Here is a 26,502-nt window from a genome sequence, read left to right as displayed (position 1 = left end):
TGCAGCTAAACCTCAAAAAAACCAAGATTATGGCAACCAGCTTGATTGATAACTGGCAAATAGAGGGAGAAAATGTAGAAGCAGTGAAAGACTTTGTATTCCTAGGTGCAAAGATTACTGCAGATGCTGACTGCAGTCAGGAAATCAGAAGATGCTTAATCCTTGGGAGAAGAGCAATGACAAATCTCGATAAAATAGTTAAAAGCAGAGACATCACACTGGCAACAAAGGTCCGCATAGTTAAAGCAATGGTGTTCCCCGTAGTAACATATGGCTGTGAGAGCTGGACCATAAGGAAGGCTGAGAGAAGGAAGATCGATGCTTTTGAACTGTGGTGTTGGAGGAAAATTCTGAGAGTGCCTTGGACTGCAAGAAGATCAAACCAGTCCATCCTCCAGGAAATAAAGCCAGACTGCTCACTTGAGGGAATGATATTAAAGGCCAAACTGAACATAATGAGAAGACAGGACACCCTGGAGAAGATGCTGATGCTAGGGAGAGTGGAGGGCAAAAGGAAGAGGGGCCGACCAAGGGCAAGGTGGATGGATGATATTCTAGAGGTGACGGACTCGTCCCTGGGGGAGCTGGGGGTGTTGACGACTGACAGGAAGCTCTGGCTGGGCTGGCCCATGAAGTCACGAAGAGTCGGAAGTGATTAAATGAATAAACAGATGTTCTTAATTATAATTCCCAGCAGCTCCATATAGCATGGCGAACTGTACTGTGAATTGTAATTCAGCAGCATTCCTCATCTTTTCCTTAAAGTTTTCTGGTTTCAACAACACACAAAGCTATAGTTACCTGAAAAGCTTCTAGATTATTAATTTCCAGTGCAAGGTGTAGAAGCTGCACAGATGTCCAAAAGGTTAATTTGCACCTCAACTTTTTTAGAGATTTGGTTGCCTGAATCCTGCCCTCTGTATAAGTAAATGTCAGGTACTTTTTTTTTTTAAGTGAAGTGTGCTTCTTGTAGCCATTGTGGTTACAGAAAACTTAATTAAAATCTGTTTAACCTGAATATAGATTTTCAACTAACCTAGAAGCTACTACAAAAAGAACAGGCCCATGGTACTTCAAACACTATGATTTTCAGTTGCCACTACATTACAGCATGAGTTTGAATGCTGGGAATCAGCAACAGCCAGATTCCTGATCATTTCAGCTGTACTAAAACCTTCATTGCAGATAAGTGAATCTTTGTCTTTCTCCTCCACAAGCTATTATGCACCACAACCTTATCTTTTTTTTCAGCAGTATGCTCTTATTCAGCAAAGATGTTAATTCTTCAGCCATTTATGAACTAATTTAAATTTACAAATGGAGTTTTTAAAAATAGTCACTCAGTTCAGGTGTTTCCTTATAGCACATAAAGGAAAAAATATTGACTTCCATTCAAAAATGGGCATGGACAAGTCTGAGGAGCAAAAAAATGCTGCAGCCTATCCACTTCTGCTGACAGTAGGTTTCCTGATGGAATTTCTATCGATCTGCAGGGTGTGGTAAGCTCTAAGGGGCTTAGAAAGGTACCCCATTTGCTCTGTCCCATGCTAATCTCCATTTTTATTTCCCAGATGATTTGCAGTGTTTCAGGACAAGCTGCAAAGAACAAGCTGCCATCACTAGGCTGTCTTCTCACCTTACTTTTTCTTTAGTTCTGCATTCTTCAGGCAAGTTCTCCCTCTTGTTTCTTAGTGAGCTTATTTAAGATTCTATATCTGTCAGCAATCGCTGGCTGTTCACTCTAAAAGGGAGTGATCATGGCCATTTCCCTTCTATGCTATCATCCCCTTCCTTAGTACAAAGCAAACTTGGCACAACATTTGCTGTCCCTGATGCCAGTTCTTATTCTCTCTCTGCCCTAAGGCCCTACCCAAAGGAGTTTTCCTGATCTGGGAGCGTGTCAGTTGCTACAGGCAAAGCGAATATCATCGGCCAGTGGAGAAGCCAAGTGGGACAAAGCAGCAAAAATGGATGGCCCTGATATAACTGCACAATTCCACAATTTTTGCCAGGGCTTCTCTAGGTAGTTTGTTTACCCCTCCTCCCACACCCATTTTGGCATCTCACAAGTTCAAAAGAATGTGAAATAAAGAAGCACATGGGAAGACAACAGGACACAAACATCCATAGGGAGGGGGGGGCAGACCCTGCCTTGATTGTGCAGCCAGCTAAATTCTACAGAGTATAACTGAAACTGACTAGCTGCTGGGGGGGCGAAAGGTGGTGAGGATGATCAAAACTGACAAATGTAGGGAAACTGGTAAATAAACAACAAAAGCCTAGATCAACATCCCTCATTATTTCCAGGACAGTCCATGGGATGCTGTATCTAAAGGCAAGGATCTCTATTGACACCATTAATGAATAGTGCTAAGACAGATATTGTCAGACATACCCCTGTTCTTCTCCAGATAGCAAGAATTTCCTCTCCTCTCCTCTTTTCTTGGAAGCCTGGAGAGACATGGGCTTCAAAAATAGGGAGGGTGGGAGGTAACCATTAGGGAGGGAACTCTGCAAACATAGTGCTAATAGAACAAATGCTGGGAGAGAAACACTGACAATGGAGGTTGGCTAATGGACAAAGGAGGGGGGTATGTCCACCCCTCTCAGTACTCCCCAAACACATCTCTGTTTGCTGTCACAACAGGTCACTTAAACTCATCCCCAAGATAATGGGTAGCAAATTATGCTAAAATGTTATAGATTTAGCATATTTTGTAGTTTTACTACCACAGTGTTTGCTGAAGGGGGGGAAGGCTACTGTTACTGTAATAGAGCGACTGACAATTTAAGACTGTACTCATGGGTTGAAGTCAATGTTATGTGATCAAGAGGGAAAACTGGGGTTGTCAGGGCATGATAGCTCTGTGCTAAAAAAAAAAAGTGGGCTGAAATGCAGAGCAGAAAGTCTGACATACTGGTTAATCAGTGTGATTTCTGTGTTAGTTTCTATTGGCAAATCACGGTTTAGTTTCTGCATTCAAAAACCAGTGCTCGCCAATTATTCTGACACTCTCCTTTTTTTCTGGATGATCCCTTGAATGTGGCTGTATTCTTTGTCACCTTGATGGATGAAGCCAACCGCAAACAGTAACTAACTTAATCTACTAAGCCACTCAGTCTAGGTGAGTATGATGCTTTTTCATACCATACCACTTTCTTACACAGAGGCATTTTTCTTACATCTGAAAATGCAGGATAATTTACATTTCCACAAAAAATGGGTGAAGTTGGAAGGCACCCCAAATTCATTGGGACTGCACTGCATTAGTACGTATAAAGTACCTTCAGTGTACTGTATCTTTCACAACACTCGTGTTTTTTACCATGCGCTAGGCTTCTGGGGAAGTGGAAGCATTAATAGCAGAGTTCAATCTCTTGACAGTGCTGGTTTAATAAAGAGTGATATCTCCTTTTCCCTGATGCCTGAGTTCCTTAGATACAGGATTTCTGTCCCAAGGAACAAGCTATATCCAAAATAATAAGATTTGCTCTGTATAAAAGGATGACACATTGGTGTCTGTGATACTGTCCCACCTGATTTGTCCATGTTTTATGGAGCCTTCATAGCATGGGGAATCCATGAATAATAACGGTACAGTCTTCATAATTCATGCAGGACAGCAGGGACTACAGCATAGAAGTCCTCAATAACTTTCAGTAACAGATCTTTAAAAGCCTCATCCTGTTCCCACACTTCACAGTAACATAAATATTTATCATCATCATCATCATCATCATCATCATCATCATCATCTTCAAGTTATGGAACTGAAAGGCTGTTAACAAAAGATAACTGAGATAATGAAGATCAGATAGCAAAAGCAGCATCTGCATTGTGCATTGTTCACTTTATTTAGTTCACTATAAAATCCAGAATATGTTGCAAAATTCAGTTTTGAACTGTTAATTTTGCATTCTTCTTATATTTTTGTTTTCAGTTTGTAAAACATGCAAATCTATTAGCTAGGTTTGAAAAACACATAAATATGAGAATAGGTGAGACCCATAAAACTTACTCTAGGTTTTCTTCTATTTTATGCCCCCTTACACAATGGTCATTTCACTTCAGTCACCATGATCTGTTCTCCTCCATTTGACTTCTGTATACCCTACAATATCCAACCATTACGTTTTGAGCGAAGAATCATTTTTTTCATGCAAAGTTGAACTGTTTGGGCAAAGCACACTCCCTATTATCAAAGCAGCAAACATCCTCCCTCCAGTTCCCCATTTCAAACTAGAATCTCAGAAGAGAAACAAATTGTCAAGCTAAGCAAATGATTTCAAAATTATGGATACTGATTTTGGATTTATTGATATCAAATGTAATGGGGATAATGTTTGTGGGTGCAGAATAGATATAACCCACTCTGTGGTTACATTTTCAAATAAACTGTGATGGCAGCCTGGGTCTTAGTGAAACATTGTGCATGCAATGTTTTATACATGCCACAGAATCTATAAAAATCATTCCTAAGCAATTATGACTTCAAACGGATTTTTTAAAAAAAATCAGAGCAGAAATGCTTTGAAAATGGAACATGAAATTATGCATATGTCCTTTGCAAGAGAACTAGTGCTAGCTTTCAGTATCCATGAAAAAGAAATTATAGCCATATATGATGATGAAAGAACTTATTGTGATCACTGTTTACAGCACAGAAATTATGCAATAACATATGATCCACTTTAGCCTCCATAACTTTATGTATGAAATTCCTCTTCAGCTTGGACAGGCAAGCATATTCCGGTTTTACCTTTGATAAGGGAAATATCCCCAAGCAAGGTGAACTTCTTCCATCTTACCTTGAACATCTGAAATGGCTGTGGTGTGGTTAACCTCCAACCTTTTCCCAACTCCATCTACAGAAAAAAGGAGATTACCTCCATTCATGAGCTTTGCACAGTAGCACTGTTATCTGTCAATGTTCTGAGTGAATCTCATGCCATGAAGTATCTGGTCCTGCAGATGCTCAACCTCCCTTCAGTAATACCATTTTTAAAGACTTTGTCAGGTTCTCAACCTATGAAATGAAACTGTGTGATCTTTCTAACCCAGGCTGAAATTAGTTACAGTGCAGATAAGAAGACAAATTTGTTCAATTCTTGTTCTTCTGTATTCCAGGAAGTTTGTCTAGTCAAACTGAGGCCTGGATGATGTTGCCAAATTTCACCTCCTGTCAGTGCTAGATTTCAGAGCTAATGCTGAAGGATGATGAGAGTTGCAGCCCAACAATACGAAAGGAGACACACATGGCCAGATTTGGCTAAGTTAACCCTGCAGCAGCATGTTTCCTCGGTCAGCTATCAAGGCTCAAGCAAATCTGGCAAAAGTTTTAGGTCAGTGTTTTTCAACCTCAGCAACTTTAAAATGTATGGACTTCAACTCCCAGAATTCCCCAGCCAGCTTTCTGGGAGGAAGTCCATACATCTTAAGCTGCAGAGATTGAGAAATGCTGTTTTAGGTGCTATTTTTCCCCCTCTTGGTTCCATAAAGTATTTTGAATAGTACTAAATAAGGTGCTGTCATTTTTTGTTTCCCCAGAAATACCTGTTATCTTATGATTTCAAAGGATAGGGAAAACACATGTCCTTTGCAGATATTCTTTCCCATTTTAAACATGCAGATTACAGCAGTTCTGCTATTTCCCTGCACATGATTAAAAGAAGACCGTTCGTAGTGCCATAAAGTCTCCTATTTATAAATTCTGACTGAGGGTCTGGCATTATGCAACTAGGGGTTAATTCCTCCAATATCGCAGGAGAGAAAGCAAGGCCTCATTTGGACAATTAGGAACAAACAAACAGCTGCAAGCTTATTCACAAGCTTATTCTCCATCCTCTGCATTAGAAGCTTGCATTTTTAGATAAATAATTTCATCTGAAGAGGAACAAGTTTAGTTTGCATTAGCTATGGACCTAAAGTCAAAAATTCCCAAACTGATTCCTTGGTTCCAATGCGTTATATTGCCAGTCATGTCATTAATTATATGCAACACATCTGTATACTGTTCATCAAATCACAAATGGTTGCTGATGATTGTCCATCTATAGATTGGAGTTTTATCATCCCCCAAACCATTTTAAAATGTGTGTCCAAAATGTAAGATGTATACTGAATTAAACGTCAACTGCTACATAAACAAGTTATAACATTTCTACACATCTCTCAGAAAGATTCACAATAATTAAACCTCCTGATAAACTAAAGCTTTCTTTGCAAGGAGGCAAAAAATGTGTGGAAAAACAGTCAAGCATCATAAATATAATGCTTGTTTCTGAAGACTTGGTGGAGAGGTTTTAGGAGGGTGGGGTAAAAATTGAATAAAGTAATGAATTAAATGGGCCAAGGATTACTGCAGATGCTGTTTGTGGAAGGGACACACTATGAAATGTGAAGTGTCAGTGTGGATTCAACCCTCCCTCAGCCCAGCACTTATAGATCTATCACCACACAACCCTGATGCTGGCATAGGTATTTTCAATCCCACTGAAGCCAAAGTGGCCCCAAAAGGAACAGTAAAAAGCTGCCCCCCCTCCTTTTTCCTCTGGTCAGAGTAAGCCAACAGGATTCTGGACCTGGTGGATTGCCTCTTATTTCAACCTGCATTTCATTTAGGATTAATCTCTTATTGCTACAAGATGCTCAGTCAGCAATTGAAATAGTACACATGCCTAGCTAAATCAATCAATCAATCAATCAATCAGGGCAAAACGTGGGTGCGTGTGGCATGATTAGAAGTTTCACATGATATCCTGAGAAATGATGACTTCATTTAATTGAAGCTCATGATAAAAGCAATCTTAGTGAATTAATCATGAAAACTATAAACCTGGATGGATTGAGATGAACAAAACAGTAATTCAGAAGGGAAAAACATTCTTAGGAGATGTATAAAAGTAAGTGAGAGGCATTCCCTGAAAGTGAGAGGAGAGGGAACATCCCTTCTGAGAGTTTGGCTGTCATTCACAGAATTGTAAATTGTTCACATTCAGTATCATTATACACAGCCTAACTGATAACTTCTTTTCAATTAAAAAATAATTTAAAATAAATGGAAAATGGCTGACCTGGTTTTAATTTTTACTGAGCCAACTAGTATGCAGGTTTGCTCATGAGATGTGTGATATATAACATGGAAAGCTTTATTTGAACTAAAACAATTTATGTCAAATAAACTTTTTAAATGAATTTAAACCACTTTTGAACAGCCCAACTTGATCCACACTACAGATCCTACTGATTTTAGAAGAATTTCCTACAAAGGTACAATATTTAAGAATAAATACATATTAAATGGTTATGTTCAAACATTCTAATTCATAGTGTGATTGGTTTGGGCATCTTTTTTTTTTCTGGTTACAGTGATGTAAAAAGGGAATCAGTAAATAAACCATAGTTTCTTTTGAGGTGGTAAAGCAAAGGTTGAAATCATGGTTTGTTCCAAGTTCTAATAGGTCCATAGGTACCTCTTTTGGCACCAACAGTCTACCTGATCTGTTTGTTTGTTTGTTTATTTTTTGGATTCCTTGAATAAAAAAAGAGGGAGCTAATGTGCTAGAAAGCAAAACTGTAAGCGCTAACATAATATTTATTTACAATAATGGTTTGCATCCCATAGATCCTTTTAAAATATAAGAGTATGTTAAACTAGGATTGCAGATACTATACTGGCAGAAGTGAAAACAATGGTGGAAAAATACCATTTTGACATTTCCTAAAGGTTTGTTTTGTAACCAGCAACATCCATCATGACCACCATTTTATGAATAGGCAAGACCCCAAAGGGAGCCATTTTGTGAGAGCAACCACAACATGCTTTTATTGTGCCCTATTGCTTTATACTTGATTTACTTTTAATCCCATCCAAGCCTTTATCCTGGTTTTTCTCAACCTCAGCAACTTTAAGATGTGGATTTCAACTCCCAGAATTCCTCCAGCCAGCATGTTGGCTGGGGAAATTCTGGGAGTTGAAGTCCACACATCTTAAAGTTCCGAAGGCTGAGAAACACTGCTTTAACCAATACACATTGCTCCCCAAAAAGCTAAAAAAAAGGAGAAGGGGGAAAAGAATTGGCCATAAGACGCAGGATTGCTCAGGCTATCCGTAAAAAGACTGATTCTGGCTTGTTCAGTAGGCCATGGTTGACATAGAGCATAACTTTGCACACTTAGCACAGCAAGTGTGTCACAAAAATAAGAAGCACCTAAGTCTGAAAGTGATTGTCAGGCAGGCTCCATTGTAGTCTCATTGCCTTGCACTTTTGTATCAGTGCCTTTTAATGCTCCTATGATATGTCTATCTTATACCACTTGTGAAGAGCAAGAGAGTCTATAAAGGAATAAGATATATGCAATATATTTTATTATCCAAAGACACATTCATATATTGTTGGTATGTTAATAGCATTATTTTCCAAAAGGATTTTGTTTTAGCAGCAAGGTACTATTTTAAATACTAAAAGTATTCATTCCAGGTCCAAATATATTTACATGGCATTTAAAAGTAATCAGATTTTATGTAAGTTTAGAGAGGCACAAGAAACCTTCTGAAATGAGCATCTGGGCGTACATCATCTCCCCAAGTATAAAAAGAAGCAGCATTAATCTTGCCTCTTGATGCTATGCTGTTTCCTAATTCTCCGTTCTGGGTCAGCACAACAGAAGGTGGGAATGACTATGCACACAATAGAAGTGGTTTCAGGAATGAATAGTTCTGCTGAGAATTAGTACTGGAAACAGCAGGAGGGCCCTTGGTCACTGTAGCAGAAGGTTCCTCTTATTATTTTCCTCTATTCAAAAGTTAAAATTGGTTACAGATCATCTAAACAAACAAACAAACAAAAGTAACATTTTGATTTTTGAAAATAATCTGTAGAATTATCCAATTCCGTTGTTAAGGTTCAAGAAACTTTAAGGAACCTTTTCTAAGGTGGGGCCGGAGTTCAAGAATGGAAGGTACGTGTTCTGAATGCGCAAGACAGAAAACAAGATTGGTTACTATCATACATCAGTTTTATTTGGATAACTTTATTCACTCCAAAGTTACTTTTTTCTTAGTCTGTGCCCATTTGATAAGAGGAATCAGCTTAGCATGTGGAACCCTTAACGATGGAATTGGAGAATTCTACAAATTATTATTTTTTAAAAAATCAAAACGTTACCTGTTTTTTTGTTTCTTTAGATTATCTGTAGCCAATTTTAACTTTTGAATCAAGTATCCCATCTTCCGTTCTGCCCTCCTAAACATAAGTGGTGTGTTTCCCACCCTTCCCTTCCTTTCCCTTCCTCTTCAATCTTTTCCTCATCCAAACCTTTGCTGGCCAGCTGCCCTCACCTTTACATCTCGATCTCATAACTTCATGGAAATAATACCACACACAATCTGGCTAGTGTGTTTTCACATCCCCTTTCACAACCAGCAGGTTTTCAAAATAACTTTGGACATTCATTGCTGTCGTAAGTAATTTTTATACTGAGGCACTGAGATTATAAAAAATATTAAAAGGATATTTCAAATTAATTATTCTACAGTTTGTTTTATAATTCTTAAGGATTTAGCTCAAAGGAAAAAAAAACAGATCTAATTTAAAGTGCTGAGACAGTTATACTAATACACTTACACCTACACTCACGCCCCCACCATATCCCCATCCCCATCCCCATCCATCCATCCATCCATCCATCCATCCATCCATCCATCCATCCATTGTTGCTTCAGTCCTAAAATCCTCTAAGCACTGTATAAAATACAATGAACAGTAATACATTAAGAATAAAACATGATTCTAGACTACCATATTTACCTATCTGGCACCAATGACCCTGCAGCTATCAGTCTTCCAAGATTTTCTGGAAAAGCCAAGGTTGAACTAACTTCTGAAAGGCCATGCAAATAGGAGGCACCCTCAGCTCAGGGGGCAGATGTTTCAGAGGAGGTGAGCCCCCAGAGAGAATCCCCATTTCTTCTTGTACTTCTAGATAATTGGAGTCTCTCAGCAGGCACTTGCTATTTGCCCAAACTGGGCAGGCAGAATCTATCTGAGAAAAGTGATCTCATAGATATTCTTACCCTGAACCAGGTAGGGATTTATAGGAAATGATTAGCCCTTTGAACTCTACTTGGAGACGTACTAGAAGCCAACACAGCTCTTTTAGGAGTGGTGTTATATGGCAGCATTAAGACTATCCATTAAGCACATTGGCCATTGCATTTTGCACAAGTTGAAGTTTCTGGATGATCTTCAAGAGCAACCCAATTAAAGCAAATTACAATGATTGAAAACAGAGGTGACAATGGCATGGGAAACCAGTGCCTCCTGACCTGGGTAAGGGTATACTTGGTACATCAGCTGGAGCTGGACAAAGATCCCTTAGGCCCCACTTGCAGAAATACTCCCAGATTTTGGGCCTGCTTTCCACACACAGCACAATCCTATCAAAAGGCTAAAGTTCCTAGTATCCAGGTATTAGCAGACTTCTGAGTTAATAGCAACTCCATCTTGTTTGGGTTGAATTGTAGCCTTTTTCTCCCCATCCAGTTTCTGCCAACCTCAAGACATAGAGTCAGATTTCTATTGCATTCCCCATTTGAGCTGGGGTGGATATTTATTTAATCAATTGCAACTTTGGGCATCTAAAACAGGTGGAAAACAAGTAAATAAGAAATAACCAAAATGAAGTAAAAACAAGGCAACAATCATTTCCATAATCTTTACAGAATGGGCTCAATGCATGGGAAAGAGCTTATACCTGAGTATCAACTGTAAACTAATAAACCTTATCCCAGACTGACAGAGGACCTCTCCCTGTGTCTTGCAGATGTTAATTAGGATGAGAGAGATGACTGAATCCAGTACCCAAGGTCTAGATCTTTCTCAGTCCTCTCTACCACCATTCAGGAAGGAGCAGAATTCAAGAATACAGACCCAGAAACTTACTTCCAGAGTTCTTTGTAACTGTTGTCCCACCACTTTCTTTACAACCTTTCCCAAAAAGAAAAAGTTAGATGTATTTGTTCAATTTATTTGTTCAATTGATATAGCTGCCTATCTCACATACACGACTCTGGGCGGCTCACAAAGTCAGAACACAAAAAACAATACAAGTAACCTTGTTGTCACTTTGTTTTCATCTTGAATAAAGGTAAAAAAAACAACAATTTGGCATGCTCCCTCATAAAATATCACCCTAAAAGTAGTCAGGAAAAGCCTGCTTACTATACACACGCACACGTATGCATGCACACCACACACCTGGAGATGTGTAATTTGAAGCACCAATATAGTACAAGCTATCTGCATTCAAATAAAATGGCTTTGGGTAATTCATTTTATTTATTTATTATTTATTATTTAAATTTATATCACCACCCATCTCCCCCAAACAGGGGACTCTGGGTGGTAATGTTCCATCATCTGCTGTAAAAGGAAATGAAAGCCATATTAAAAGCACATCTCTTTGCTCAAAGGAGCATAAATTGATTAGAAAGGCTAACAAAATACATATTTTTCCAAAGTTCATAAAAGGAATAATATAAGCTACTGAATAAAAGGCACTTCAATAGAGTACACTGAGTTTTGCAACTGGCACAACTGTGTAAAATTCAGTCATTTTACACCTACAACACAGAGTCTCATGCTGTTATAACTCCAGTAATCAGCAAAAATGTTCTAATCCATTGCAGAGATGTGGGATTAGTAAAACAAGAGAAGACAAAAGGAATGGGAAAAGCATGTGCTGAAATAATTAACAGAAAAGAAAGGGCAGGAAATTAAGATCTGTAGGCTAAGCATGTTGTTTGACTAAGATTATCAATCATATTTGCTGTGAAAGACATCACAGTGAGAGGCTGTCAATCATTCTGAAATTACCATTCACGCTTTCGATCAGAATAACCCAAAATTCCCTTGCAGCTAAACATAAAGCCACCTCCACATCAAACTAATTAGATGATTCGGCTAGGGACTATAAGAACCTAGCTGAGAGCAAATAGAATAAATTAGTGTAAACAGACGTTGTCCTTGAAAGGCAGACAGGAAGACAATAATATTCTACAGTTTTATTCGGTGGGCACACTTCTGATTGATGCCAAGAGTACTAGCACAGTTAAGTGTGCCAATGTTGGATGGGCAGTTCATTCTGAAATCTACCTCCTGGGTACCCATTCCCTGTCCATAAACCCATTCCCTGTCCATTTCAGACATCTCTGAGTAGGGGCTCCATTGTATTTGGAATTATAGAGAGTTACAGAGATTTATTCTAAAGAAATAATAATAATAATAATAATAATAATAATAATAATAATAATAATAATAATAATATTAAACTTGTAAGCCATTCAATGACTCTAGGCAGCTTACAACAAAGAAATTATAATAGGATCAATAAAACATGAAAAATAAAGATAAATTCTGTAATTTGCAATCAGTGTGAAGAACTGGGTCATACAGTCTCATATCATAGTCTTGCTTTCCTCCTATCTCCAGAAAGTGCCAAGCCTTCTACTGTAAAATATCATTTGGTGTATTAGTGATATATATCCAGCCCATGAAAACAAGAATTTGTTTTCTTTCAGCACAATTAAGCATTACATCAATATAAATAAATCAAGATTAAAGATTTTTCAGCCACAGCAATTTCCCACACTTTAAAATCCACTGACAAACATATTTTACTTTTCCCATGTTTCATAATATCAAACATGGCCGTCTTGGCTGAAAAATCAACAAAATAAATAAATAAATAGCCCTACAATGAAAGATAAACGTATTCAAAACTGATCCCCATTTATCAGCTATACGAGTGATGCTTTTCCCAACAAATAATCTTTGAACAATGTTCTTTTGGGCAGAAATATTAAACATGGAGGTTTAAACTGGTTGTGTTTCTTACTAAGATCACAGATATATTACTATCTATATCATTTATTTTCTTACTCCTTCATTTTTCTTTTTAACTTCATTTTTTAGTTTTTCTTTTGATATCTGGTTCATTTAATAAAGCCCAAAATAAAAGGTTAAAATCTGGTCAGAAGACAGTGTGTTCAGCCATGAGTGGAACTATGGCAAAGGGCTTTAAAAAATGACTCCAATCCTTCAGGGTGTTCTCAGTTCCCCTTAATTCCAACGATCTGGTTTGGAACCACTCCTACAATCTGGTTTCTGAACCTGGGGACTCCAGAACATCGTAAGGGAAATGTAAGGATGACTTCTTTTTCTCTGTGATGGTATGTGAGAAAGACCTTGAGAGACAGGTGATGAGGTGCTGCCTAGGGAACAGTCAGATAAGAGAGGGCATGGCCCACAGCTGCATAATGGGGGGAGAAAGAGGCTCAGAAGGGACCCTACCGAGTTTCTCGGGTTGTAAAGGGGACAGCGGTTGATTTGCACTTTCAGACTTGCAAGATTCTGTTAATGTAGCCTTACAATATAGAAGAATTAGCTCATCTGGTCGTGTTTCCTGCCTGGTCTACCTGAGAAGGCTGACACTCTCCTTCCTGCACACTAATGACCACTCCTCCAATTCTTCTTTTCTGCAGCTTTTACCTGTATGGCTGCTCTCTACTCTCTACCTTTTAGTTCTCCTTTTCACCTCTCCTTTTCAGTGAAAACAACAACCCATTTAGTTGTTATATGCTCCTGCCTTCCCACTCCTCCCCTCCCTTACTCCACCAGGGCTCACTTCCAGCCAGGTGGCACATTCTGCATGAGAAAGTTGCCCAGTGGAGCAGTTGGATCTTCCTGCACGAGAAGTAGATAAAAAAAGTAGTGATTCTTTATCTGGGATAATTTTAGCTCAGGAGTTGGAATCCACACCACATTTGTGGCTCCTTAGCACTCTACCACTGTGTGCTGAAATTCAGTTTCTTGGTTTCATTCCCGTTCTTTAATCCACCCAAATCCCCTAGACAGCTCCAAATCACTACTTCAGGGTTAATTTCAGCCTGTTTTCTCTCTTTTTCTCAGAATGTTAAGGATGGGGACAGACACCAGAGCTGTCTGGGAAGTGAAGTGCTCCTACCTGCACCCTTAAATTCCCCCTTCCCCTGTGCATGGTCTACCATTGATTTCTGGCCATTTGGGGAGAGCTGATGATGGCAGGGATTGTGTGGGGGAGGAGGGCAAAGGGGGGAATTTGAGGTCTGGAACAGAATCTTGATATAGTATTATCTTAATGAGTCCCAGATTGCAGTTCTGATTTATTACATTTGAACTGCGATTATTACTCCAGTGTAAATTTAACATCAGCGAAGCTCCCTGCTTTCTTTAACTCTTCTTGCTGGCAGAACCAGCAGGCAAGTGCAATCAGGCAGAATTCAGAATACTACTATATCGTTTTGAAAAATTCTGGCTTATTGCTATAGCTGAACTACACCATGATGGTTACATCAGCCTTGACAAACCACATTTCAATCCATTTTTCCGTCCTTCCAATCTCTGCAGTTGGCAAACAAGTCTCACTGTTTTTTCAAGCACGGTCGGTAGAAAGAGGAAAAGTTTATTTGACTGAGATCTTGAAAGTGTAGCCTAGACTGCTGTCTCATTATGAGGATAGCATTGAGATTACTGTACGATATAAATTGGATTGTTCTTAGTTTCTGCTATCATATTATCTGTATGTCTATAGACTGTCCAGAGCTTCTAGATTTTGGAAGCCAACCAAAAGCCATATTAACAAAAGAAGTAAGAGGCATTTGAACCAGGCCCTGATGAATAAAACTTTGACTCTGGGCTAAACAGTAGCGAATGTATAGATTTGGTGTACAATTATGTTAGTATTGTTTCACTCTATTTTAGCAAGGAATTGTGCTAATACTATGTACAAATGTGTCTCCTGGAAAAATAACCTTCCAAATGATCCAACTGGCCTCACCCATAACGTTATACAGACATCAGAAAGAAGATAAATAGAATACCAATTTCAGTATCCAGAAGCAATGTTATTGTAAGTTTCGTTTTGTTTCTTTTTAAGGGAATCATTTCAACTGAAGGTAAAATGAATCTGTGAAATTAATTAAAAATTGTATGAACTAATGAGCATTGTGAGCACATGAATGAGCTACAACTTGTCATTTGCCAAAAATGGTATTTTTATGTTGTTTAAACTGTTCCTTTTAAGTATCTTTCAAACAGAAAGACAGTCATTATCAAAGACGCAGCTGAGTTCTAAAATGGTACTGACTGCACAATCAACTTTTGAGAGTACAATAAAAAGTTTTGGAGAAGTACAGAATTCTCCATTTAGAATTTCAGGGTTCAAGGAAAGGTTACTTCCTAAGTCTAATTCAGCAATGAGAACATCTGTCCTTCCAGATGTTGGTGAACTACAATAGCCATGGTGGCTGAAACCACAACAGGGCAACACTTTTTATTTTCCCATTGGAACACAAAAGCTTCACAGTACTTGGCTGGCTGCACTCCGAGGCACTAGAATAGCAAGTAGAAGGATTAATGTCGCAGCAGACAAGAATTAGAATGCTGAGGTTGTGGAGGAGAGTAGAAATGTAGAAAGTGGCCCCAGTAGTGAGAGAACAGGGGTTGGGACTCCACTAATGTGCACCCAGGTGGGCTGAAAGGATCTTCTGGGGGTTCAAGAAGAAGTGATAGATGGTATAGAGGCTGTAACAGAGGAGGCTGATATCAGAAGGCAATGATTATGTAGAATAAAGAAGGGTTGTGCGTGAGTCAGTGTTACAGGTCCTCCTGAGTGGTTGAAGAGGTTTGTTCCAGCTGGAGATCCTGAGGGTGAATGTAGAAATGTTGAGGTGAGATACATGGGTGGGGTGGTGGGTTAATAAGGAAATAAGAATTACATTAGTAATGTGCTGATAGAAATATAGTGGGAGATTGGGAGTGGCAGGGTAGACCACTGCAGAGCAACTGTACAGGGGAAACTTGCAGCCAATATCTTCTTCTGTCCCCCAGAACTCAAATTCAAGAACCAGGGAGCCAGATCACTGGACCCTTTGGGCTTTTGCTGATTCTACTGAACTCTAGGTCTGTCTGTAATGAAGCCATCCCCATCCACAACTTAATCATAGATGGGAGGACACTGGCATGTATTACTGAGTCCTGGATGGACAAAGTGGGGAGGGGGCTTGCAGAGATCTGTCCAGACAGGTTTCACGTAGTGAATAAGCCATGAGCCCAAGGAAGGGGGTTGATAGCTCCTTGGGAGATAAAGCGTATGAAGAGATGCCCAGAGCAATGCTGGCAGCAGAGAAAGAATGACAATGACTACACATAGGTACAATCTCCACTTCAAGCCTACACCATGGTGGTAAGGGCAGTAAAGTAGAACTTTTTTTTTACTCTTATTCTATCCATGCAATGCCAGCCAGCAGCACTATTTAGAGTACCCCAGACCCTGTTAGGGAAAGAACGGCCAGAAGACCAGACAAATGCATGCTGCAAGCGAAATTACTCATATTGTTCCAAGCTGGAATCTGGATGACCAAAATTTAAGGAATTGACAGAATTATCTAATCTTCCTTTAATGGGGAAGTTAGGTGCTGCAGCGACTACAAAGGATTTTGGAACAAGTAGATTATCTGGACCCTTGGAAGTCATTCAGGCCTAGTCATAGGATAGAAATTGCATTAATCTTTCTTAAAGAAGACCGATGGTGGAGGTTTGATGAGTGGAGTGCAATCATCTTCATGTTTATGATAACTCACCCCAAACCAACAGATGGCCTATCCAGGGTTTTTATCGAGATGTTAAATAAAATGAAGGAGAGGACTGAGTCCTAGGTCACTAACTGGAGTGCTTGAAGTCTTTTTTTTTAAATAGTAATTTTATTAAAAATTACAAAGATAAAAACTAAAACAAACTAAAAAAATAAAAAAAAAAGATAAAATAGAAAGTACAGAAAAGGAAAAATAGAAAGAAAAATAGAAAAGAAAAAAATAAGAAAAAGAAAAGAAATGACCTTCCCTTTCATCAAAATAAGTGTAAACAATTTTAGTAACTTATCACCTTCCCTTAAAATACAACAAATGATTTCTTCTTACCATATCCCATCTCTTATCTATAGTATAAACAAATCCTTAAAGCCTCATCATTTCAGTCCTGATCAGCAAAATTCCATTAAGGGTTATCAGATATAACAACATATCCATTTTAACCTTGGTCAAATAAACCAACTTCATATGCCTTCCTTTTGTTTTTAACAATCTTGATCTTCAGTCCCTTCAAATAATGTCCTAGAACCTGATTTCTTTTCATTTTTTTCTTTTCCCCTTCTCACAAAATTCTTCAAAGCTTTAACAAGCCTCTTTTGTAAATCCAATATAGGAAAATTATCCAGGTCACTCTCTTGGTTTGTTATTTGTATATCCCTTTTAATTATTAAGACATCAGCCAGTTTCCTTGGTATGTGCAGTGTAATCTTTTTCCATATTATTCTTGTAGCCTATCATTTTTAAATCCGCTTTCAGATCAGTCTCAATATTGTCTGGTAAAACTTGTTCCTCTTCCATAACATCATTTAAACACAGTCTATCTATAGGGGCAGACAATCTTAAAATTAATTTTTGGGTCCACTGTTCAAAAATACCCTTCAATATGTCCAATGTTAAAATATTTTGCTCCATTCTGTATTACTAAGTCAAATTTAAGTGTTCTTCTTGTAATCTTCAGTTCTTTCTGGTTCCCTCTAGTGTCCAACCTTCAGAGTCTCATTCTATCTTTTTTTTTTAGGGAATTCAAAACAAAAGCATTTTCCCAGAGGAAGGATTCTTCTAATTAATTCCAAAATATTATTTCAAATCCATCCAATCCTGGATCCTTAGCCCATTGTAACCTTCCAAAATCAAAGTTCTAATCACCTTTTTACTGTTTATTCCAAAAGAAAATTTTAATTCCTTAAACTTGTATTTAAAACTTCTTTCACTAAGGATTGTAATATATATTTCTCTTTCTTCTCTACTTCCAATATTCCAAATTATTTACACAATAGAATGTTAATAATTTTAATTAATACTGCACAAATATCATTGTGCTGGAACAGTATAATATATCAAGATTATAACAATGTAATAAAAAGGAAGAAAATATTGCTGTGAAGGTTAACAGGACAAGGATGATGGCAGATGATACTCAATTATTCACATCCACCCCAGGGAGTATGGGATGGAAATCCTGACTGGAATGCTTGGATAGGGAGAAATGTGTTCAGTCTCATCTGTAGCAAGACAGAATGGCTGATAATTCAGAAGCCTACTGTACAACTCTTTCTCTGGATGGGGTTAGTCTCACAACTGGGGTTGTTAGATTACTACGTTGTGTATTCTGATTATTTTATATTCTGATTACTATTTGATTTGTTTTGGACTGTTGATTTTTATAGTGTATATTCCAAATTAGAGTTCTATGTGATTGACTTGGTATAAAGTCATATAAGTAAGTATGTAAGTAATAACTAACTAACCTGCTCAATGGGATCAGTTACACAAATAACATACAGCTATATTATGTTTGTATGGGTTTACAGGGTATGCTTTTAAACAGCTACACATAGAATTATATTTATATACATCACACTACAAACCAAAGTTTGACCAAATTGTACTTTTCTCCAACCATTTATATGCATATCTTCTCCTACTTGTTTTATTATATCTTGCATTTTTATCTTAAAATTTTATCTCTATTTTACCCTACTGTATTTTATTGTATTTTATCTTACCATAGTATATTTTAGCTAATTTTACTGTATTTTAGCTGTTTTATGGTATCATATTTTATATTTTATATCTTATAGTGGCTGATGCCCAACTTTCTGATATGGTCATTTGGCTAATCAATAAAGTTACTTATATATATACCTTCTCCTACTTATTAAAATTCATCCTTTTTCTTAAATTGAAAGGAAATAGAAAAGGAACAACGCTGCAGGTGAACCGACTTGTTGGCGTCTTTAAGCAAATAAGCCAGTGGGTGGGAAAGTATGTTCTTATTCTAAAAGAATTCATTTTTAACAGATGGTTAAGCTGAATAATCTTCCCTTGGGAATGGTAAAGGAAGAGAGAATATTTCCAGGTTGTGAAGAGTCTAGGACACTTTATTCCTTAATATGTAACTACTTATGGCCAGATCCAATGCTATTTTAAGCTTGCTTCATCTTTTTTTCCAGTCTCTGCAATGATTTCATATAGCCTTTAACTCAAATCTGTCACCACATCGTATCTATTTGGTTATTAATATCAAAAGACCAACACATTTATTTTTTTTAAAGAAAAAGAATTTTGTTTTTTGTTTTTTTAAATCAAAGTAGTGGTACAAGATTCAGTGACTTTCCAGGACTATTTTAGCCTTCTGAGCAATGCGACCTGGTCTTCCTTATTGCCAATATAGCTGGGGAAAAGGAGCATTGAGGAAGCAGCAGCTTTGGAAATGGGATTCTGAAGAGGCCACATTTGCAGTTAGAATTGGAACAAGGAAGTGAAGAAAGGGGAAGGGGAAAATGCACTTAGAAACAGACTCAACTGGAAGAGTTGTCAGGCCTCTGAGCCAGAACAGAATTGTCAACACTAGCTATAGAAACAGAAGCTGGCCAAGCTTATTAACCCTCCCACCAGTCAGTCCTTGCTATGTGATTTCAGGACACGGAACACATGTGTGCACGGACCCCTGTAAAAATGGATTATTATTTTTTTTCTGCAGAGAAAGGGTATCAATAGGATTGCCCCTCTCGCCTGCCCAGACTTTCCTATTTTTGTCCTCAGTCAACCTCAGGCAGCTTGCCTAAATCTGAAAATGTGATACAGATGTTGAAAACATAAAGGCTTGCATGTGTGCCAAGGGTTTCCTGCAGAGCAAAACAGAATCCTATTCCCCTACCGTTTCTTCTCTGTATGTGCGCACCAGACTAGGTTATTTGTTCTTCTGTAGCCAAATGAACTTCTCCCGCCCAGAGAGACCAACTGACAAATAAGCTCTGAGTTCTTATTGTTCTATGTGGTGATTGCAGGATAGCCCAGGAACCACTAAGTCCTACTGGTAATGTACAGGTTAAAGGCTTGATTGATGAAGGACCGAATACCAACCACATTATGGTTCTATAGAAGTGTATCCTATAGCTCCCTCCAGCATCCCAAGGCTGTGAAACTGCAATCTGGATACAGAATGGACGGTTTTCAGTGGCACAATTGTGGTGGTTCTTCCTCCCTCAAAAATAAGGGTGGAAATGGGAACAGATCTCTAGGAGGCAAACTGCTCCAATTTTCAGCTGTAAGCCCCATCCTCAAGAGTCTCAAAATGACCTGAAAATCGCCTGTTGAAATCTTGCCATTTTGCTATCAAATTTCAATGGGACGATTCTACATTTGGAGGTGAGGGTGGGAGTTGGGGACTTTTAACAGTAGGAATGGGAATGCTTTGCTCCCCAGAGGTTTCCTGCCCCCATATGCACAATAAAAATCCATCCCCTTCCATAAAACAGCCCCACCCCAATCATCTTACTGGAGCTCCTGGCCTTCAGAAGCTGCTAATCTCTGATTTATTCAGTCCAGGCTCTCATGCCCTACAATTCAGAATGTTCACGTGAGCCATAATGCAGAGGCATCAGTCTCTGCAAGTACCCCTCGATCTCCTTTGGAAATAATCTGCAGTCTTCTCTCTTCTGACTTCTCTTTCAGTTAATTTTATGCATTCACCCCATATATCAAACTGCAAGCCTTTCCCCACGGCACCTTCTAGAGATGTTGGGCTGCAATTCCAATCCTGAGCCACCCGGGCTGGGGCAGCTGTGACAGTGCTGGATCCTTTTTGTTTAGAAACGAATTCCCTAGCTGAATTCTGGCTACATTTTAGCCAATTTATTCAGGATGGGAAGGAAAAGACCAGAACTGAAAAATCTTATGTATATAACAAGTGGGAGTAAGAGCTGTGAATGAAAACAAGAAGCATTTTCAAGTAAGAGGAAAATAAGAAATTCATTTTGTACATGGGAGAAAAGAAGCTACCCATTTTAACCCTAAACACCCCAAAACCCCAGGAAAACTCTATACTTTGGTTCTACCACTCTAAGAATGCTCTGGAGGTACAATGGAAAAAGAAGGAGAAGGAGAAGGAGAAGGAGAAGGAGAAGGAGAAGAAGAGGAGGGGGAGGGGGAGGGGAGGGGTGAGGGAGAGGCCCACTTATTTATATATATAAAATCTTGCAGCTCCGTCTGGAATGTACAGAAGTTTCTGAGCTATTTTCAATGGTAGTCCAAGTACAAATTCAAATGGAGCTACTTAAAAATAAGATTCTAGAGTTTGCATATAAGCTTTTACTCATTTTAGTTCCACAATAAACTTTGTGAAAGTTTTGATTTATAATTGTTAAATGTCTATCAATGAGTTAAGTGGGCCTCTTTATTGGTTTTATATTGCAGGGGAGAAGTTGGCAATGCAGAGGCCTCATACAGCTTCCAGCACCCCAGGAGCATTCTTAAGAGTGGATGGGGCCAAAACAGAAAGTCTTTTTCTGCAGTTTCAGTGTGTTAAGGGTTAAAATGGGATGTTTAATATTAGAGATGGAACTCCGCCTGTAAAAGCTCCCACCTATCCTCAGTTTAGTCTAAAAATGTTTAAATATTGATTCACATCTATTTCAGTAAGTTACAGTTATACAACACACACATTCTCTTCTCCCATGTAAGTCTTTATAAGATATTTTATATTGTAGAGTTCTTAATATATTTGTATATGTATATTTTATAATGCATTTCTTTTAACTGGTATTTAATTTTTTACTGTTTTAAATTCACTTGTAAACTGCCCAGAGTCACTGTTTGAGATAGGCGGTGGAAAAATGTGATTGATTGATTGATTGATAGATAAATAAATAAATAAATAAATAAAGGAAAGAAAGAAAGAAAGAAAGAAAGAAAGAAAGAAAGAAAGAAATTAAGATAGCAAGTAATGGAATAAGAAACAACCACAGGGACACTATCCACTGCATGAATACTTTTTAATCACATAATGCCATAGTTCTTTTGTACAATGATTGTTTGTTGTTAGTTGCCATCGAGTTGTTTACGACTCATGGCGACCCTATGTATAACAGAACAAAATGCTGTTCGGTCTTACACCTGACTGTTCCAATGTTTGCATCCATTGTTGCGGTAGTAATTGTATCAATCAATGCATTGAAGGCCTTCCTCTTTTCTGCTGGCCCTCAACTTTACCAAACATGACGTCCTTTTCAAGCGATCGGTCTTTCCTGATGATGTGCCCAAAGTATGAGAGTCTAAGCCTAGTTATACTTGTCTCTAGGGAACATTCTGGTTGTATTTCTTCTAAAACTGATTTGTTTGTCCAGTATACATAATTAAAATATCAGGAAACTTAGATAAAGCCCTGATTTCATATTTTATTCTTATTTGTAACTGGAAGCCAAAAAAATAACACTTCTGATTGTTGAAAGTCACTGTTATAAAGTCATCTGTTTTGAGATTCACAAAAGCATGTTGATATTTACAACAAAAAGTAATATTTATATTATTAATGATATATAATTTTATAAGAGATTTTATAAGGGATTTTATATATTTATTGTTTTATTGAGCATTTTGTTGCAAACCGCCCAGAGTCCCTCTAGTGAGATAGATTTGATAGATAGATAGATAGATAGATAGATAGATAGATAGATAGATAGATAGATAGATAAATATCCAGATACTTGAGAATTTTATCCCATCTCCCTTTTGTACTGAATAATGAACCTATGGCCACCATCCAGTTGAAGTTGAAACCTGAATTACTATGTGCAACCCCAAGTGGTACATAGCTAAAGGCTTCAATATGCATCCTACTTTACTGGAAGACCACAATGGAGCCCTAGACTTAGATGCACATTAACATCTACATCAGTCATATACCTAGAAGCCTACTGCATCTGGATCTACTGTGATGGGATAAGAATAGGGTATGCCTATTACATAGCTATGTAATCTTGATTAATACCATTGACAAAGTCATGTTATACTTTTTGGTACAGCTGAGAGTCCTATGATAGCAGTGGTGTAAAAATCTAATGCATGAATATATAAATCAATAAGATTTTGTGACAGCAGCAACAGCAAAAAAATAAAAATAAAAAAAATCAAGTCATGTTAAAATGGAGATTTACAAATCTTTTTATGATTGGTTCAGAACATGATCCAGATACTAAGCAATGAATTCATTAAACAGAATTGCAATGAATTCATTAGACAGGATAATCACAATTGCAGTGTACTCCAAACTGCCTGCAACTTATGGAACTCCACCATAAGAGGACTGGAAGTGTCATCTCATTGGGGAAAAAGTATGGCTGAAATCTGCAGCAGAATAACAACCTTTTACTGAAGCAAAGTTTGGGGTATCTTACAGATTTTCTTTATCTGAGGCACCCAGAACTTTGATAAGGAAAAATAGTATTTATCCATTTTAAAGTATAATAAGGCCTATATAACTTTAATGGTAGTATCTACAGTAAGCCTGTACAAGGCTTATATTGATTATAATGTCATCAACTATAATAAACTCTGCAGCTGTATCTTTACAATTACAGATATTGTAAAATAGCATCTGAAGATATATGTTATGGAGATCTTCCAGATTCTGGTGCAGTCCCAGCTCCGGCACAACATGAACATCCTGCCTGCCCAATCAAATGACATTGTCACTGCAGGGTGATCACAAATTATATTTGTACCACTGTCATTTTATCCTTAACAGGGAAATGGCATTTCAGCAAACGCCACTTCAGAAATTGTAACATATCATCACTCTGTGCTTCAAGAGATGGTCTGTGCTTTCACTGGTGGGGCTTCTTAACTTGCCCCTAGCTCAGGGCTGCCACTTTTTTCAACAACTGACCTCCCCATTGCATAGCCTCCTTTCAGGCTGCTGGTGTTTTTTTTTTTAAATGAATGTCCAGAACACGGACATTCATTCACAAAAAGATAAATGGAACAGAGTGGAGTGGGAATACCAGCAATTTCTTTTTCTTGCAGGAAAAGCATAGAAGGATGCTTGTTCAGGTATAGACTCAGCAGACTTGAGACAGAGAAACAAGGCACCCAATTTGGGCCTAGTCTGGAATTATAGCAAGAAAACATGGATTGCCTGACCATTATGCTCAGCTACTGGCCACACAGTAGCAAAAGCATAAAAACAGCACGTTCACAGTATCTTGATATTCAAGTAGATCTGCAAATAGTTACAACAGCCCAGATCATGCTAAATTTGAGTTTTGGATTGGGTTAGGAAGGATTGGGAGATCAAAAGCCTGGCCACTTGCAAGACCACAGGGGTGTACATATATCCATCCACACACATACAGGCTCCTGCATGTCAAAAAAAAATCTAAACAATATAATGGAAGAAATGTTTTTTGAGGAAAAAAAGTAAATGTAATCAATAAGATGGTCCTGAAGGCTAATTTTACAAACAATGAGTATTATGTGTAATAGATACGTTAAGAAGAGGAGCATAACATGATCTGGAGATTTAATTTAGAGCACAGCAAAGTTTACTCCAGCTAATGTGTCTAGAATCTGGGTGTAAAAGATGCATATGCCTTTTTGGTTTATGTTGGAAAAAAATTAAAATACTCACCTTGACTATGCCACGGATGTGCATTTTTGCTATCATCTCTGCCGTGTAGAGAAACATCAGTAACGTGTCAAGAGCAAATGTCACATACTGAAGAGGAGGATAATGCTCAAAGGTCTTTGGGGTATTCATGCACACGGAAATGACACTGATAATGGCACAGATGCGCAGTAAAGAGTGCACCCACTGAGGAATACAAAACAGCAACAAAAGTTTCGTCAACTTGTACAACGATCCTTTTCAATGTCCTTTCATGATCTAACAGTTTAAAATAATATCCTGAATGCAAAAGATGCTTGAGCATTGAAGGCTTATGCTGCTAAAAACAATTACTATTAGAATGTGAGCTGTAAGGAGAATTATGCAGTTACAGTTGCCCATCAACGTTTTGGGGCTCTAGCACTGTTTTTGGTTTGTGCATCTTGCTATGTTCCATTTACACAAGGGGTATGGGGTAGATGAGTTGGCTTCCCCTTTCCCTGTCTGCACAGTCAAACTTTAGAACAACTTGCACTGCAGTGAGTTAGGACAATCAGCATTTCATTCCAGTTTTCATTTGTTTAGAGTCTTGAAATTGCTGCCTGCTTGCCCAGCATCTTGGCTCTCAGCCCAGGCAGGAAATTTTGGGTCCTCCAGTAAAAATCCAAAAGTTCATTTATTTTTTTAATTGTTTGTGTTTTTCCATCTTTAGAACAGCTGTGTTATTTGATTTTATTTTAACTATGGTGTCTGTAGCACGGGGCTAGAATATTTCCATGTTTCTTATTTCCCCTGAGAATGATTAGTCTTAAGGCAAGACAGTTCCATTACTATGTCTTACCAGAAAAACTAGACTTGTTAGCTTCCTTATTCTCACTAGTGAATTTCACAATGCTGATCGTAAACTTGCATACTTGATTTTCCCTCATGTTAACAGAATATGAAATTTCCATTTTAACAGAAAGCTTCAGTATTCAAGAGTCAGACTCATTTTAATTTTTTCAGATTAATTTTTAAATTTAACAGAATACTTTTGTCCTGTTAGATTGGATTTGTGCAAATTATACAAAAAAGGAAAGGAAGAGAAAAAAGAACACAGAAAATAATAAATAGAAAATCTTCTAGTATGCCAGTGAAGGGGTGTGGATAGGACAGCATATTTACCCCAGAAATGAAGGAAAGTTCAGAAAGCAATTAATGAAGGCCTTGTTTAGAGTTGTGCAGAGACAAGGCTAAGGTGGACACTCAATGTCTCTCCAATATTCTTTATATATTAATTTCCCATAATATGCAGCAGTTTGGGGAGAAGAAACTGACATCATAAAAAAAGATATATTTGTAAGATTCTGTAAGATAATATGTGTATGTATGTATATATGTATGTATCTAAGTATCTTTTAAAAGTTCACTGAATTCAATAACAGAAATTTAAGCATATACTTTTGTTTACCCAATGAGGATTTAAGCACATATTTTCTATTTATACAGTAACATCAATGGAATTTAACAATGCTTATTTAACTATGGCTTAATCATATTCAAAGGTATGATAGTTAATGTGGTATATCAAACTTACTGGCTTGTTAATCCACAGGATATCCGCATTGTCTGATAAGGATTCATCAGGACCAAAATCTGTTACAGGCTGGGCTTCTACCCTAGAACTCTGTTTCCTTTTCAGCATACTGAAATTAGCTTTGATTATATAAAACTGTGAAATGTCCTAAAAAAGGGAAAGGGGGAAAATCATGTTACAATGTGCTTGACAAGACTAAAGACTATGGACATTTACCCAGATTCATTGCCCTACAAAGATATCATGCCATATAATTATGGAAATAAACAAAGAAACATGGCCATTAAAGATTGACTATAGCAGACTAAGCAAATACATTGCAACCAATTTCCTTTACATAATCCTTGTTTTTT

General features: G+C 37.8%; 1 protein-coding gene across 3 annotated transcripts in view; it reads right to left on the bottom strand.

Annotated features, from left to right (window-relative positions):
- NALCN (sodium leak channel, non-selective) overlaps window positions 1-26,257 on the bottom strand; it is a 223,252-nt gene extending 196,995 nt beyond the window's left edge. For all 3 annotated transcript variants that reach the window (XM_063304799.1, XM_063304800.1, XM_063304801.1), the window contains exons 1-2: window positions 26,150-26,257; window positions 24,598-24,780 (exon numbers count right to left, since the gene is read on the bottom strand). In XM_063304799.1, the coding sequence (XP_063160869.1) occupies window positions 24,598-24,780; window positions 26,150-26,257 (291 nt within the window). The remainder of the gene's footprint in view (window positions 1-24,597; window positions 24,781-26,149) is intronic.
- Between the last annotated feature and the right edge of the window lie 245 nt (window positions 26,258-26,502).

This window comes from Candoia aspera, chromosome 5, assembly GCF_035149785.1.
Source record: "Candoia aspera isolate rCanAsp1 chromosome 5, rCanAsp1.hap2, whole genome shotgun sequence".
NCBI classification, from domain to species: Eukaryota; Metazoa; Chordata; class Lepidosauria; order Squamata; family Boidae; genus Candoia; species Candoia aspera.
This window is presented reverse-complemented; position numbering and strand designations above follow the sequence as displayed.